This window comes from Mustelus asterias, chromosome 23 (genome assembly GCF_964213995.1).
Source record: "Mustelus asterias chromosome 23, sMusAst1.hap1.1, whole genome shotgun sequence".
NCBI classification, from domain to species: domain Eukaryota; kingdom Metazoa; phylum Chordata; class Chondrichthyes; order Carcharhiniformes; family Triakidae; genus Mustelus; species Mustelus asterias.
This window is the reverse complement of record NC_135823.1, coordinates 53,515,885-53,533,460: the sequence shown is the minus strand read 5'-3', so window position 1 is coordinate 53,533,460 and position 17,576 is coordinate 53,515,885. Positions and strand designations below refer to the sequence as shown.

The following is a 17,576-nucleotide window of genomic DNA, read 5'->3' as shown; positions in this document are numbered from 1 at the left end:
GATTGATTGAGTTACAGCTGATGACAAATCATTTGGTTTCGTAGCAAGTTTCTACAGTTGTGGAGATTGAATGGAATCCAAGTGATGCATCAATTTCTTTCGCTAATAGATCACCTTTCCAGAAGAATTCCCAATCAATATAAAATCTCAAACCACAACAAACAGTTTAATCCTTTGCCTGACTTAAATCTCTGCACAAGCACAGCAAGGTTTATCCAAGGAGTCAGTCACAAATGTGTATGGATTTACTGGCTTCAATTTCAGAAGATTGTATACCTTGACAAACATTTATTGAGCAGGATTGTTTCATAAAAGATTTTGTGCTGTTAATTCCTTCAATCAAAAGAAAATGGTCTATTCTTTATGTAGGTGACAATCAGGCAAATGGGTCCTGCCACTTTAAGCCTTTGTATATTGATTTAATAGTTTATTTGTTGGTAAGTGTGTACACACCCAGAAAATGTGAACTGCATGGATTCAGTACTGAATTTAGTGGGAAGTGCTGTTTGTCTTATCTGGAAAGCTGGATTTTGAAAGAAATGTAGGCTATTATTAAGCAACTGTCAAAAATTCTGGCATGCAATTCGGTGAAAACAACTCATCCAGTACCTTATGTAACTGTAAAACCTGCTGTTCAGGCACATGGTCAGAGACAAAGCATATCAGATACAGAACTCGGCTCTGCATCCAGAAACCATTATGTTGTTATAAAGAACAGATCTGACTTTTTCATTTGCATGTTCAGATACACTGAACTTGAGTAACTGATCACGATTAATTATAAATAAATTTGTGGAAAATATCTAACAAGATTTGGTAGCATATCACAATCCAGTAAATAGAATCCCTACGGTGCAGAAGGAGGCCATTCAGTCCATCGAGTCTGCACCAACTACAATCCCACCCAAGCCCTATTCCCGTAACTCCACATATTTACCCTGCTAATCCCCTGACACTATGGTCAATTTAGCATGGCCAATCAACCTAACTCACACATCTTTGGAGTGTGGGAGGAAATGGATTGCTGCATCCTTCAAATAAAAAACCCTTGCAAAGGCAGATAATAAGAGGTAGAACAGCCAGATCAGTGCATCAAGATTTATTGGAAGCAATCTATATTCAATCAAGAATGCAAATTTCTATAACACCCACTATCTTCTCCAATGTTGATTAAAAATTCATTTGCATTGGAGAAACATACAGATCACCAGTTCTCTTAACTCAAAACAAAGTGAAACACTGCACAGAAAATGGAAAATGAAAGCAGATCAAACCATTTATGCCTGACTTCTCACAGGTGCTGCTCTTGCTCCCACACAAGGTCAATATTAGGTGCATTAATATATATTTTTGTTCATACGAGTTTGTATGCTTTTGTATTTTTTCCCCCCCACACTCGCTGCAGCTACTTACCTCCCGATTCCAAAGCAAAATCCACCATTCCAGTTTTATCTTCACTGTACAGTTTCAAAGCGTTGTCCACGATTACATGCACTTGCTGGACAGCGAGTAAGCCAGACACGATAGGAAAAAAAAATTAAAAACTTAAAGACTGAAAAATTGCATACTTCTAGAATTATGAAACCATACTCATTCTCAGACACATTAACGATGGACACTAGCAAAGTACATCAAATTAGAGACACCGGACCCAATATCCAAGAAGCTCAGACAAGATAGAAACATAGAAAAACTTCAGCACAAACAGGCCCTTCGGCCCACAAGTTGTGCCGAACACATCCCTACCTTCTAGACCTACCTATAACCCTCCATCCTATTAAGCCCCATGTACTCATCCAGGAGTCTCTTAAAAGACCCTATTGAGTTCGCCTCCACCACCCCTGACGGCAGCCGATTCCACTCGCCCACCACCCTCTGTGAAAAACTTACCCCTAACATTTCCCCTGTACCTACCCCCCCAGCACCTTAAACCTGTGTCCTCTCGTAGCAGACATTTCCACCCTGGGAAAAAGCCTCTGAGAGTCCACCCGATCTATGCCTCTCAACATCTTATACACCTCTATTAGGTCTCCTCTCATCCTTCGTCTCTCCAAGGAGAAAAGACCGAGCTCCCTCAGCCTTTCCTCATAAGGCATGCCACTCAATCCAGGCAACATCCTTGTAAATCTCCTCTGCACCCTTTCAATCTTTTCCACATCCTTCCTATAGTGAGGCGACCAGAACTGAGCACAGTACTCCAAGTGGGGTCTGACGAGGGTCTTATATAGCTGCATCATTATCCCCGGACTCCTAAACTCAATCCCTCGATTGATAAAGGCCAGCACACCATACGTCTTCTTAACCACCTCCTCCACCTGCGGGGCCGATTTCAGAGTCCTATGGACCCGGACCCCAAGGTCCTTCTGATCCTCTACCGTACTAAGAGTCTTTCCCTTTATATTGTACTCCATCATCCCATTTGTCCTACCAAAAGATGCGGACTGATATGAGGATTTTGGGTCTTATGTTTGTAGGTGGCTGTGGTGGAAGGTGGAAAAGAGAATAGAGTTGGGCTGATATTGCCACCAAGTTGAACCCAGCTGGGATAGGCAAAGGAAGGAATAGTGGACCAGGCCAGCTTCGGCTGTTAACCCTGCACCCAGCAGTGGATCAGCATAGCGCTGTAGTTTTGTAGGATTGTAGTTTACAGCACAGGACCTGGTTTTCAGGTCCTTCCAGATTTTGGAATATCAGATAAGTGGTCCGGTACCTGTAGTTACAAAAGCATCCACCCCCTCCAGCACTTAACAACCCTTGAAAAAGCCTGGAGGGAAATGTCCCGAGAAGCAGTCGAAATATTTCAAGTGCACAATGACACGCATTTAACCACCATGGACCACATGAATATAAATTTCTAAATAATGTGTTATGGCACAAGTGAATTTTAAATAAACTTCTTCAGCACAAAAATACAATGACAGCTCAGCAACACAGTTTTGTTAGTAATTACACACAAACAAGCCGTAATGCTAATATCTTAAATTCAAATGCAGTGTCCAACATAAAAATCCCTGACATGGCAGTAACTTACCAAAAATTGGGTAGTGTGTATTACGGATACAAGATTTGCAAAATGCTGAATTTAAAACCTACACATGAAACTTCACCGACTGCAGCAAAATTTGATGGGGTGCCAACAACAAGTAGTAATGTAGTAAAACATCCCAGTGCTTTACAGGAGTGTAAACAAAATCTTACTCCAGTTGCATAGGTGGTGTTGGGGCAGGTGACAAGAGATTGGTCAGGACAATCTTAAAGAAAGAGAGATATGGAGAAGCAGAGGGGGTTAGGGAGGGAATTCTAGAGATAAGGGCCTAGGCAGCTGAAGACAAAGCAGCTAATGGTGGCGTGATTAAAATCACAGATGCTTAAGAGGCCAAAATTAGAGGAACACCAATATCTTGGAGGGTTGTCAAGATGGTGAAAGATAGGGAAGCCTAAGGATTTGAAAACAAGAATGTAAATCTAAAAATTCAGAGTTGTTGGAAGAAATTCCAAAAGATGGGGCAATGTGGCTTATGAATGGCCAGAGAATGGAGTAGAGTGTGTGTATCAAGGCGTAGGTCAAAGTGAAGGATTCTTGAAGACATATGCAGCTGAAGATCACAGCCATAAAAAGATTGGAAAGTGAATGAGGATCTTAAGTTCAATTTGTTTATACGTTGAGAGCTGCTACAGCTCAGGGTCAGAGGTGATGGGGATATGAACCCCCAAGACAAAAAGTCGGAGTATTTTGTATGATTTAGTTTGTGCAGGGGAGGCCAGCAAGGACAGCCTGAGAGAAAAAAATCAAGCCTCCAAGTAACAAAGGAATAGCAATTTGGGTGCAGAGAGCAAGTGCACAGCTAACGTTTCAAAGTGAAACAAAGCAGTATTGGCAACAGATTGCAAGCGGAGGGATAGTTAAACCCTACACAAAGCCTTTTAATGCTTCCACAGATTTCTTAATTGCTTCTTGATTCTTGGGGAAAACAGGAAATAGAGAAGCTATGTTTCTAAATGGATAGGGAGGTGTCTAATCTCTACAGAGTGAGACAAGTTCTGTTGTGTTAATCAGAGAGGAATATTGGAGCACCTTAGCCAACAGACCAGGCACCACAATAAGAAATGTTACATTAACTTTGATGCCACAATGACAATCTTAAGGAGCAGGGCAAAGTCCAAAGAGGTAGCGGGTCGGGTGAAGGTACAGGAGTAACAATTGGGACAGTACTCACCTCCTCTGAAATGCCATTTATCCCAGCATTAGTGACCGCACATGCAGCTACCTGTGCATCTGGTAGTTTTTTTGTTTCAATCCAATGTTGAGTGAGATTTTTGAGGATTTTCATTTCCAAATTTTTTAACTGGACCTGAAGTTCAGTTTGGCTGGCAAACTGTGAGGACAGCCATTCCTTGAAGGACTCGGGTGAAGTTTCTTGTTTGTTTCCAAAAACCAGCAAGTTGACCAATTCTCTGACTCGATTATCAACCTGGAAAAGCAGAACAAATAATTTTATGTACGGAAACCTTGCAGATTTTACTGGGATCATTGTTCTGGCCATTGTCACTACGAATCCAACAGTGAACAGCCAAGTTTTCTAGTACAATAGCAAAATATCCAAATATAACAAATATGAGACAGAAAAATTATGCTTACACTCCCTTGTATCCCATCTATCTTCGCACAGGATGCCTTTAGCTCCTGCATATTTGACAGCTCTGACTTGACGGTGGACAATTCTATATCCAGTCTCTTGAGTTCAGACACGAGGTGTTGATATTGTTCCTCATTGTCATTGCTTGAGAAAGAAAAAACAAATCTGAAATAGTATCCAATGAGAAATCAATGCACAATTGATAACAGGAATATGGTGCATCATACCTTAGAGTGCTGGCTTTGGCACTTTCAACCTCTTTGTAAACTTCCTGCAGTTTGAGAAATAAAAGAAAATTACTTCTGTGGAGAAGCTTTCAATCCAAAATAGTGTTCTTAACCAACATATTCCAGTTTACCTTCCAATTAAAGGTTACTTTGTTCATTACATTGGGACACAATATTCAATGGATGAAGGATTTAAATAGACTTCAAGATTAGTACCAGTTACGAGGGGCCTCAGTTTCATAGTTAAACTAGAGAAGTTTAGTTTGCTTATAGAACAGAGATCAAGGAGAAATTAATAAGTGTTCAAAACTGTGAAGGTTTTTGATAGTGTACACGGTTTCCATTGAGAAGAGCGCTGGTAATAAATGACATTTAAATTCATGGGCAAAAGCTGTCAGAGGTGAGATGGAGTTATTTTTTTTTTAAATGCAGCAATATCATGGTGATCAGGAATGCAGTGCTCGAAAGAGCGGTGGAAGCAGTTCAATTGCTCTTTCAAAAGGGAATTGGATGAAATTGCTGGGCTGTGGGTAAAGAACAGTGAAGTGGGACAAATTCGATGGCGCTTTCAAAAGGCCTGGCACAGCCTTGAACTAACGTGACAAAAATGCATCTTTATACAAATCATGTGATGCAAAATTTTATATAAAGATGCATTTTATGTACACAACTCTGGCATGATTAATGTTCATAAAACACAAATAAATTCCTTCCCCTGGATTTCACCAAGCTATAAACTACTGTGTAACAGTCAGTCACTAACTACGGTCCTTCCTATGAATGTGTTAGGATGGCTCGATTGCCAAAATCTTCAGGAACATATCTGGCTGTGACATACAACCTTCACAACTACACTTGGCCAAACATATCTTTTCCACCTGGTGAGTTACAGAAACACAGCTGCTCATTTTAATTGTTGTTCACAAGGCCCATGAAAAGACTGGAAATTGCTATTCAGTACTTTGATGTGCGGGAAATCATGGTTACAAATCAATACCTTATCAGTAACCTGCTCAACCGGCTTAAGTAATTACCCATTGAAACCTGATGCAAGTTACTGAAATCATGGTCACAGCAGATGGCGAGCCAGACACAAGCTTTCCACCATGCATAACAATAAAACTCCTGTTCAGCAAAGCTTCAGTACGAGTGGAAGCCAGCAATTACTGTGCAAATAAGATGTCACCAGGCACATCAGATTGTCCAAAATGGAGTTATTGGAATACAAAGGATTTTGCAGGGCAATTACTCAAAATTTGCTTGGCGTATGGAGGGCAGGAGAGAAAGAAAGCAAGAGTAAGAATCTTTAAAGTATGCAAATTTTAAATAAATATGTGCCTTATTTAAAGTAAATATGTATCTGCAACTAAAGTAGGTACTTTGTCTCAATAATCCTCACATCCCAACCCCGAGGTTTAGTGGAGAAGCATTGGTTCCAGCAAATCATAAACTATACTAGGGCTAGGAGGCAAGCAAAGACATTGGGGTAAATTTTTTTTACATCAGGACATTCTCCCACACTATAAATCATATGTCGGGGTCATAAAGTTCAGAGGAACTTTCAAAAACACCTTTGTATCATTAATCCGATATTAGTTTCTAAGCTTACTCGGTATGACGTACTGACAAGACCACACCAAGAATACCAATTTTGGTCTCTTTTTAAATGAGATATCTCTCTGCAATGGAGGCAGTTTAGAGAAGGTTCTTGAGATCGATTGTTGCAATGAAGCAGTTGTCTCATTAGAGTTTGAGAAGTGATATTATTATAGAGTCAGAGGTTTACAGCATGGAAACAGGCCCTTCGGCCCAACTTGTCCATGTCGCCTTTTTTTTTTTAAAAACCCTCAAGCTAATCCCAATTGCCCGTATTTGGCCCATATCCCTCCATACCCATCGTACCCATGTAACTATCTAAACACTTTTTAAAAGATAAAATTGTACCTGCCTCTCCTACTACCTCGGGCAGCTTGTTCCAGACACTCACCACCCTCTGAAATAATTGTCCCTCTGGAAACTTTATCTCTCCTCTCTCACCTTAAACCTATGCCCTCTAGTTTTAGACTCCCCTACCTTTGGGAAAAGATATTGACTATCTACCTTGTCTATGCCCCTCATTATTTTATAGACCTCTATAAGGTCACCCCTCAGCCTCCTACACTCGAGAAAAAAGTCCCAGTCTATCCAGCCTCTCCTTGTAACTCAATCCATCAAATCCCAGTAGCATCCTAGTAAATCTTTTCTGCACTCTTTCTAGTTTAATAATATCCTTTCTATAACAGGGTGACCAGAATTGCACACAGTATTCAAAGTGTGGCCTTACCAATGTCTTGTACAAATTCAACAAGACGTCCCAACTCCTGTATTCAATGTTCTGACCGATGAAACCAAGCATGCCGAATGCCTTCTTCACCACTCTGTCCACCTGTGACTCCACTTTCAAGGAGCTATGAACATGTACCCCCAGATCTCTTTGTTCTGTAACTCTCCCCAACGCCCTACCATTAACTGAGTAAGTCCTGCCCTGGTTCAATCTACCAAAATGCATCACCTTGAAGCATGCTAGATTCTGGAGAGAGCTTGACAGGATTGATACCGAGGAGATAATTCCCCTCTTGGGGAAAATCAAGGGCTAAGGGGCATAGTTCCAGATGTATCAATTTAAGATGGAGGAGCAGAGGAAATTCTTGAGATACACACGAATCTTTGGAATTCTCTGCCCGACAGAGTCTGAAGTCATTGAATATATTCAAGGCTGGGATGAGACAGATTTTTGAAATTATAGGGAAGTTAAAGATTATGGGGAAGGGGCTAGAAAACAGAGCTAAGGCCAAGTTCAGATCAGCCATGATCCTACTGAACAACAGGGAAGACTCAAGAACCTGTATGGCCTACTCCTGCTCCTAATTGTGTTTAACAATATACAATTTTAATAATTTTGCAAAACAATTATTTTTTAAACTTTGCAAGAATAAAATGCATTTCCAAAGGTAACTTGTGTTGATGTGGGAAGAAAATTAGTGTAAATTAATACACAATGTGCAAGTTAAAAGCTTAGCAAAACTTTCAGAACTAGAGTGATATCTCTGAAGAATCACCTTTAGTTAATTTCATGAACTCCACAACAGAAGAGAAAAAACAATTCAGCAATTCTAACTCAATTAGCTGGACATACAGGTGTGCAAGCTAAAATGTCTCAGAGCTCAAACAGTTAAAGCATCACATGCAGGAAATTATACAGATAATTACACCCTGTGGCATTGTTACTGGTAACAGAACACCCAAGATTTAAATTAGCTTTATTGTGCATTGAATAAATGTATAGTTAACCACAATTTTCACACCTGTTGTTAAGCAGTTTTTTGATAAATAATATGCCTTTTCAATAGGGCAGCACAATGGTTAGCACTTCTGCCTCACATCGCCAGGGACCCGCATTCGATTCCTGGCTTGGACTGTCTGTGTGAAGTCTGCACGTTCTCCGTGTCTGCGTGAGTTTCCTCCGGGTGCTCTGGTTTCCTCCCACAGTCCAAAGATATGCGGGTTAGGTGGATTGGCACTGCTAAATTGCTCCTTAGTGTCAAGGGGACTAACTAGGGTAAATACATGGGGTTATGGAGATGGGGCTTGGTTAGGATTGTGATCAGTACAGATTCGATGGGCTGAATGGCCTCCTATGATTCTATATGAACTTTGTACACTTGTAGCTTCTCTACGAGCATCAACACACATAGCGAAGATCATGATAGTGTGCACATTTCTGGTGATCATTTGAGAAGTGAGCATTTGTTTGAGTTTCCTCTTCTTTTTCCATAAACCTAACCCTCAGAATGAAGATGCCCAGACTGTACTGACTCTCAGTAATATAATACTTTTCTCTAAACTGTAGCCAAAAGAACACAGTCCCTGTCTGCAGTGTAAATAATGAAAATGAAATTTACTTTAAAACATTTGGATACTCCAGGTCAGCTTAGTTCTCAGTAAAACATCTAGCCTCCAGTTTACAAACATACCCATGCTGCCCTCAATTTCTCAATACTGTTTCGAAAAGCTTGTCCACTGTCAGAATATTCCTCAAGTGCTCCAGCATATGTAAACAAACCAGTTTCTTTACAACAGTCATAAGCCACTACTAATCGAAGATCTGCCACTATATTTAACAAGCAGTGCACCAAGTAATCCCTTTAAATGAGCATTTACAGCCAACTCCCTTCAATGGTATGACTCCATGCTGGCCTCTGTATAAAACAGACATGGATATCTAATGTATGACGCACAAGTTCTCTCATATCTTCGGGGAAAATAGGCCTTTACTGCAAATTTGTGGTCTGCAATTCTAATCGTGTGATGCAATGCCAGTAGTTGGTATTTCAATGACCTACAATCAACATAAATTTTCAGTCAGTAACTACTTCATTCACCTAAACGACGAAGGATCACTCATTGCAGTACCTACCTTCTCTACTAGCTATGACTGTAACACTACATTCTGCACTGTCTCCTTTCCTGCTCTATGTACGGTATGCTTTGTCTGTATAGCGCACAAGAAACAATACTTTTCATGGTATACTTATACATGTGACAACAATAAATCAAATCTACAACAATTTACAAGATTAACCACACAGTCCCAAAAAAATGAGCTCTCTCCAATTTTGACATTTTCCCTCAGGACAGTTGACTCTTGATGGGTACTGTGCCTTGTCCAAGCAGTCATTCATAAGTGAACCTCAACACTCTGCACTATACTGTCAATCTTTACTGAGGTCAATCGCTCTGGCTCGAACCCATCAAGTTGCCTGGATTGCAACAAATGAATAGAAGTGTACTTAACCCACTTGGGGTTGAAAATGAGCTGCAATGTTGCAGAAGCTGCACAGCAATAAAAGAGGTTTTAATGACATCGGGAACCATCATAGAGTAGCTTATGTGATTTAGTAATATTTTACACTTAGGATTTGCTATTTATCTTGCCACAGAGTGCAGGGGTTTTTTTTTGCTGGCTAACTCAAATACAAGAATATCAGTTTCTAAATTTAAAGAATCCAATGCACCAACACTGTTCACTTAAGGCTCTCCAGTAGCAAGTAGCTAAATATTCTACAATTGCCAATTGTATTATGTTACTACACCTCTGATCTGTTAGACAAACTCTGAATCAAAAACTCCAGTTCAGCGATTCGGTATTCATGCTTCTGATGTAAAGCCATAAACTGATTCTAGAGAGGGGAGAAAGAGAAATATTTTCAAAATGGGTCTATTGAAAGTGGTTAACCAATTGTTGTACACAAAATAAACATACGCAAAACAAGTCATCCCAAAGCTATGGAAGATGAGACTACATAAAGGAACTGATATCGTAGCCTATATGAACAATTGGCTTTCCCAGGAATTCGCTGGGAGAAAAAGTTCAACTATTAATCACACAGTTATAATTGCAAACAATACGATATGATACGGTTCGTAACCTGAAGGAATGACATCCAAAAGGTCCAAGTGGCTCTTCACTGAAGCGAATCTTGTGATCAATAGCATATATGTGTTTGGAAAATGGTCAGCATATATACTGATTAAGCTATTTGGACATTACTTATTAATGCATATTAAACTGGATTGGAAAAGTAATAATTTTCTGCCAAACGTAAGCAAACTACCAGCTGTCCGAGCATCATTCATTTACAAGTATATTGGTGAGGGATTACTGCTTGATTTGTGGGGAAGGATTAAATGGGCGGAGAAACATTCCAGAGGCAGGCAAAGTACTTTTTTTCTCCACAATCAAACGGAGATTCTGATCAAGGGTCAATGATCTGAAATTTTAACTAGGATTTTCCCTCCACACATGTTGCCTGACCCGCTGAGTGTTTCCATATTTTTAATTTTTATTAGAGATTATTGCTGCTCAAGAATCACTGCACTTGACATGCATCATTTGGATTTAAAACATGGTGGCTATTTGTTTTATTTGGTCAGAATATTTAAGAATCCCACACAGTTTCTGAACTAGATCAATTGGCAGGTAGCAAAAGGCAATTTTGGTTGGGCTGTCATGTCACATGCAAATAAATGTCAAATACAAATGCTATGGAGCCAATTTACATTGCGATTTATGTTGAGTGACCTTGGGAAATGCAACTTCAAGTCTCTGATGCATTGGGAGCAAAAACAGGCCTCAACATATTACAAAGACAGTGTGTTTTGCCCCAGCAATGAGAGCAGTCCTAATTTAACAATTTTGAGTATTTCAAAATACCATAGTTTTGATATGGACTCTCTGTAGCAGGGACCATTTATGGAATTAGCTTGGACACTTTCAAGGCTGCTAGGCAACGATGGAATTATTTGCTTCGAATCTGTTGCAAACTGAAGGATCCCATGTTATCTCTATTTAAGTTGTGACAGACAACCAAGCACATGTCCAAATTTTTTAGTTCTTAACTGGATCAGTTCCACTTACAAATGTGTCTGAACTAAAGGAAAGCTACCAGAGCTACTCACTTTCAACAAAATAGCAGCTAGCTTCTCATTAGAGCGCTCAAAATGCCCAGGCGCCTTCTTTAGGAAGGCTTAAAAAAATGTTTTTGTTTCCTTCAGAAGTGTAACATTTGTAGAACAGCAGCATCAAAGATCCGAAGGCAATTTCAAAATAGAACTCTCCATCTCAATGGCACCAACAAATGTGGTGGAATATCTGAAACATCACCACCAATCCCCATTGTAAACTCCAGTTATATGTAGTTCCTGTTTCACTCCAAGGAACAGCACTGCTCAATATAAAAATCACAGAACTTTCACCTGTTAATAATGCAATCCCGACAAGGGCGAATTTCTTTTAAAAAAGGGATACAAAACACACTTGTGCACATAAACACAACTAGGGTGCAGCTCTCCCAAGAAAGTGAGGTAGTTGCACTTAGTATCACCTTGTTACCAAGCATGAATACTGACACAGCTACGCAACATTGCAATGAGACAGCCCCGGAACTTAGCAAATGAGCTCAATCACTGATCCGCACACAGATCTAGGTACACACATGTAAAGCAGTTCAAAATCAAAACCATGGTTAAAAATAACCCACATGCTAATTTATTCAAGTTTTTATATGTTTCAAACCAAGCAGTAGGAGAAAATTACACAGAGACAGACCTTTAAATCCACAATTTGAGGTAATTATACTACTCCTGTAGCCAAGGTTACAATTAGGATGCACACTTGCTAAAATCTGATGGCAAGCAAGAGGATAATTCATGCGTGAATTAAGCAAAGTTTAACACATTGAACGAAATGAAAAGTAGTCAATATTCCAAAGCTAATGCAAATCCGATGTGCCCAACATCCGCATAGTTGAAGATGTGTTGAGTCACCTCAGCTGTTGCTTTCTTTTTCTTAAACTCCAACTGTTTACCTTGAGAAGATCAGTTCCTTCCTGCTTCACCTCTTCCTGTAACACTGTTGAGTGCTGTCTGATCGAGTTTCTGATGAGGACCATGATTGCTTCTTTGTCATTCATCTGCCCGACTTGTTCCTGTAGCTTCTGAAACAAACTGGCAAGCTGACTGTAACGTTCATCTGAAACGAGGGAGCTCTGAGAACACTGGTCACTGAGCACAGCAATCTGCTTTTCCAACTCTGTCACACGACTCCAATCGAACGAGTGTCCAGTACTCTGAAACAGATAGTCGTACAGTGACAAAGTTGCACTTAGGCCTCAAACCATGCTATGCAAAGACACTTATTGTTGGAAGCATTACCCGTGGAAGTGGCAGAGAACCAGGAATCTCCCCATTTGTCTGGATAGTTGGTACAGTTTCTTTTGAGCTCTGCATGGTTTGCACTGCTGTCCCATTAAACACTGGCAACAATGACCACAAGCCTGCCAGACCAAAGTACCACAGACCAGCTAAAGAAAGAAAAGACATGTTATTTTTATGGGAATAAAAAACACATTATTCAACTTATTTGCAATAAATTTGATAAGCAAGGACTTGCTACAGACAGAAACTGAAAACTGTTGTTTCTGTCTAGATCTTAAGCACGTTAAGTGATAACAAGCATTCCTGCTTCCTTCTTTCACATGTTCTCCTGGTCCTTTTAGAACTTCAGTCTGAAAGACATGCTGGTTCGGTGCATTGGCCATGCTAAATTCCCCCTCAGTGTACCCAAACAGGTGCCGGGAGTGTGGTGACTAGGAGGTTTTCACAGCAACTTTATTGCAGTGTTAATGTAAGCCTATTTGTGACACTAATAAATAAACTTTAAACTTTCACATTTTTAAATAACTTGCAATAAGTCAAGGCAATGTCAGACTGCTAATTTTGATTAGCCACATGAAAACCATTTAACCATTAGGAACCTAACAGGAATTTAACTGCACTATTTCTGCTACCTTTTTCAGTGACTAAGCAGATTATCTACATAATACATATTTCCCCAGTTGATTACACCATTCTATCAATAAAAAGGACGCACATGTAGTGTTGCAGTTATTATTTGAAGTGTAAAGAGTAAATAAACTTGTAAGCAGACTTCAGTTCTAACCAAGTATACATCCTCCCACTGCAGGTTCTCTTGTTTCTTGATTCGGTGTTTAGTGCCAATCCATTATTGTATGTTTAAGTTGCCCAATTTGCTGCTTTCTAAAACAAAACTTGAAAATTTTACACTAAATACATACTGATGGAATTAGTTTTCTTTCATGAATAAACATCGATACCAAGTCTGTTGATCTAACAGCATAGGAGATCTCGTGGCACAGTGAATAGACTGCCACTGAACCCAGAAGCTCTGTGTTCACATCCCACTCCAGGACTTAATGGCCACGGGAGGTCTTCATGACATGGCCTAGTAGGTTAATCATCAACCTGCAAATTCTTCTAACACAGGCAGTATGAGCGGGAGAGTCTGCAGGTCAGCCATAATGGTGTGGTAGCTGTAGCACAGCAGACCCCCGACATTAAAAAGACTTCACACGTAGGTTCTTGTCACAGGCTGTATTCCATGGAAAGCATCCTCCTCACTTTGAGGGACTGCCAGAAGGCAGCGTAGTGGTATATGCTAGTCGTGTTATACACTTCATAAGTGGGATGTTTTCGCACAGTGGAGAAGTGAAGGGACATTTCACATAGCTTCTACCTGGTCAAGGAATAGTGTTTCTGTGGTAAATGGACAACATAATCCAATTTTATATCCAGTCCTCTTTGTGGACTTTGTCAAGTTGAACACTAGCATGGTACGTGTCTACTTGTGGGTCACTTTGGGATGCAGGAAGTAGTGTTGCTCTTTTGGAGGTTGGCTCAATCTTGAACATTTGGAGGCAGAAGAACAGATCCAATTTGTCTAATGTGGTAAAGATCTATCTCTCTTGCAGGCCTGACCATGTCTTCCTTGTGCCACATTTTAAGTCCATTCAGTGGGATTTTAAGATAAAGCACACCTCTCTCCAAGCCAATAATTAGGACCCACAGATTGCATTTGGCAGGGAGATGGAACATCATATTCATTCATTTATATGGTTGCCAGAGGCAACTTTAGTTTGGACTTGGAGCACAGCCATGTTGTGTTGGGTATCAGTCTTTCAACTTGAAACCTAATCTTAAAACATTACACATATTACACATGTCAGGTATGCTTTAAAGTCCTTCCAAATCACAAATCAGCTTTCATGTACAATGTTGCTTTGGCAGTTTGTTAATCCATTTTTTTTATTCATTGGATGTGAGCATCACTGGCTGGGCCAGCATTTATTGCCTATCCCTAACTGCCCTTGAACTGAATGGCCAAGGGGATTAAGAGTCAACAACATTGCTGTGGATCTGGAGTTACATGTAGGCATGTCCTTTAGGGATATAAATCTGTGAACCAGATGGGTTTTTATGATGGTTCATGGTCATAAGACTTAACTCCAGATTTTTTAATGAATTCAAATTTAGCCATCTCCCATTTGGGGCCGGGTCCGCAGAGAATTACCCCGAGCCAATGGATTACTAGTTCAGTGACAATACCACTACACCACCGTTTCTTCACAGTGCTCCAGCACATCACAATACAATTACTATCAGGACCACAGATTATTCAAACTTGTAGGGGTTTGCTTACCAAATAAAAGAAGAAGTGGGATCAACAGGAATAACCATCTGAGCGATCTGGATAGACACCTGGATGCATAGACAAAACAATAGTTGCCAAACTAGATTACACCAGCAAATTCTAAAACCCATAATAATTCCATGCATTTCATTTTCATTGCTAAACAAATTGAAATCAATTGACATCAGCTCAACATACCTGGTGAGCAAAAATACATCAAGAAGGGACATTAAAGTGATCAGCTGGTACCATCCAGTCCCAAGCCACCAGAAAGCTCCAGAAGCAGCCTTTCCTGAGAAAAACAGACAAATGCACAAGACTGATGTACAATTAAGAATTCAGGTGATTACCCAGGGAAGTAATTTACGTAGGTGCAAATCCTATGGAAAACATGCTGTATGAACTAGCCCAACTATAAATCTGAGAAAATAAGGGAAAAAAATGCATGAATCTGAGTGCAAGTACACTACACCGAAGAAAATTAAGCCAGGGTTAATACTATTGAAGCCATTGCTAGATGCACAAGACTCGAGGTGAAATCTAAGCTTGCAATGCTCTACCACCAAATAAACATGCACAATAAACACCAGCTCTAGAAAGGTCAAGTGAAAAAATGAATAGGTGGAACAGATGCAGAACAAAAATGAAAAATAAAAATTAAATAACCTGGAGATACAATGGCCAACCACAGAATAGACAAGACCTTCCTGGATACAAACCAGGCAACAGCACCAGCAGCCTGCATCACTTGCAGCAACAAAGAGCCTACAAACACAAAACAGATCAATCTGCAATACATCAACTTTGCATGGTCAGGCAATCCTTTTTTGGTGTAACTTTAAATTTTACGAAATATACTGCACAATAGTTAATGCACCAAATATCCCAAAAATGTTGTAATAACATCAAATATCACAAGTTTTATCGACAAAGCACGAGGACAAAATAGAAGTCTAAAAATCAACCTGCATAAGCAAAGACCAGCCAGATGGTCCGCGTGACTTGTGTAAACTTCATGTACTTTGTGGACCCCACCTCTGTGGATTTATATGTATCGTGTTTCATCCCCTTACAGTCATCACCTGTTGGTTGTGGCAGTACAATACATTAGTGGAATGAGCAAAGTGAACCCAATTTGTGGTCAAGTGCATTTTGCCCCACAAGCAACTGTGGAATGAAGTGGCAACAGCAGGTATCAAACCAAGATACTTACACAAAGATTCCCCATTTATATTCAGGTGTCCATCCCCAGTAATCAACTCTTTTACATTCATTCTTCCACAGTAACTTGAATGGGCTGCAACACAGAAACTGATCCTTAGCTGTCTTTCTCAGATAGAAAAAATATTCTGCAGAGAAAAATCTTGACTTGTCAAACCAATGAGTAGTTATTGCATTTTGCATGTAGCCAGGATGACGATGCTCATGCATGCAAATAAAGATTAAATAAACGAGTACAAAAGTTATTTAAATTTTAGATACCCACTCACAGCTTAACAAGCTGGCTAATTTAGTCAGCCCTCCAACACAAATAGGGAAACAGTGACATGCTGCTTAATTTAAACAAGTGAAAGTGATCTACAGGTAAGAACACATGATGTTAGATATTCCATGCCATGCACATACCACTGCAAATGGTGTGAAAAATTCTAAATATTTCAGGTATGCATTTTAGGTAAAGCAGCTGGAGAGACTACAACCTTACACTTGAGAATTTTAAAAGTGGCAAAATTTTCTACAACAGGGGAGAGGAAAGGGCTCAATTAGGCAGCAACAGATTTAAGAACATGCAAGCACATGGTCCTCCCCACACAGTTAGATGATACCTTTGGAGTAAAAACCAGTCTTCAATAAAAGTGTTTGATACAGTTGCAAAAACCATGCGGCTGTAGTTGATACAGCATACTTGGCCAAGTGCTGTGTGTGATTCATGAATAACTGCATCCCTGGAAAAATATAAGCAAATGCAACGAACTTGTAAAAAAAAAAATCAAGGTATTACAATCAGGACATTAATGCAGGGACTGTTACACCCTGTAAAATCCGGTGTTTCAGGGTTTAATAAGATTTTCTGGTTAAAACATGAAAAATTAAATTCCAGCAAAATTGAACTCAAGCCATCAGAGCACTTAAAATAACAATTCTAAATTCACAAAATCACACGGCACTGTATGCTAAATTGTAGTTTCTCAGGTCTACCATCTTGTCTATAAATCAATGCTTTATATCAATTGATTTTTGCTGAACTGCAAATTACTACCTCCTTCCCAATAGTACAAAAAGAGGATTGACACCTTCACACAGCAACAGCCAACAAAATTATTCAGCACAAGCTCAGTATTCTAAACATTAAAATTATTTAGGATATACAGCACTGCATTTTCAAATCAACAATGCCAGGTAAGCAATGAGATGCTTAAATTGTACATTTATTGTGGAGCTCAAATTTAACCAGGAATTAGGTTTGTTCTTTGCCTTCAATTTCATGTTCCCCCTTTTTATGCAACCTTTGAAGAAGGAAGTTCGCTCCTCGGTCTTGACAATATATCACGTGCCCAAATATCAAGTGAGTACAGTTTATGGGAATCGGTTGTTCAATATCCCCTCCCTGCAGATTGGGGGGAG

General features: G+C 39.8%; 1 protein-coding gene across 19 annotated transcripts in view; it reads right to left on the bottom strand.

Moving 5' to 3' along the window:
• Positions 1 to 17,576, bottom strand: part of sun1b (Sad1 and UNC84 domain containing 1b) — a 65,410-nt gene that overhangs the window by 10,275 nt on the left and 37,559 nt on the right. For 9 of the 19 annotated variants that reach the window (XM_078240645.1, XM_078240656.1, XM_078240657.1 and 6 more), the window contains 13 exons: positions 16,778 to 16,897; positions 16,165 to 16,248; positions 15,917 to 16,033; positions 15,618 to 15,716; positions 15,150 to 15,243; positions 14,961 to 15,019; positions 12,617 to 12,765; positions 12,271 to 12,531; positions 9,997 to 10,083; positions 4,865 to 4,908; positions 4,640 to 4,781; positions 4,218 to 4,472; positions 1,414 to 1,498 (listed from right to left, as the gene is read on the bottom strand). In XM_078240645.1, the coding sequence (XP_078096771.1) occupies positions 1,414 to 1,498; positions 4,218 to 4,472; positions 4,640 to 4,781; positions 4,865 to 4,908; positions 9,997 to 10,083; positions 12,271 to 12,531; positions 12,617 to 12,765; positions 14,961 to 15,019; positions 15,150 to 15,243; positions 15,618 to 15,716; positions 15,917 to 16,033; positions 16,165 to 16,248; positions 16,778 to 16,897 (1,596 nt within the window). The remainder of the gene's footprint in view (positions 1 to 1,413; positions 1,499 to 4,217; positions 4,473 to 4,639; positions 4,782 to 4,864; positions 4,909 to 9,996; positions 10,084 to 12,270; positions 12,532 to 12,616; positions 12,766 to 14,960; positions 15,020 to 15,149; positions 15,244 to 15,617; positions 15,717 to 15,916; positions 16,034 to 16,164; positions 16,249 to 16,777; positions 16,898 to 17,576) is intronic. The other 10 variants (XM_078240661.1, XM_078240652.1, XM_078240648.1 and 7 more) reach the window with 2 other exon arrangements.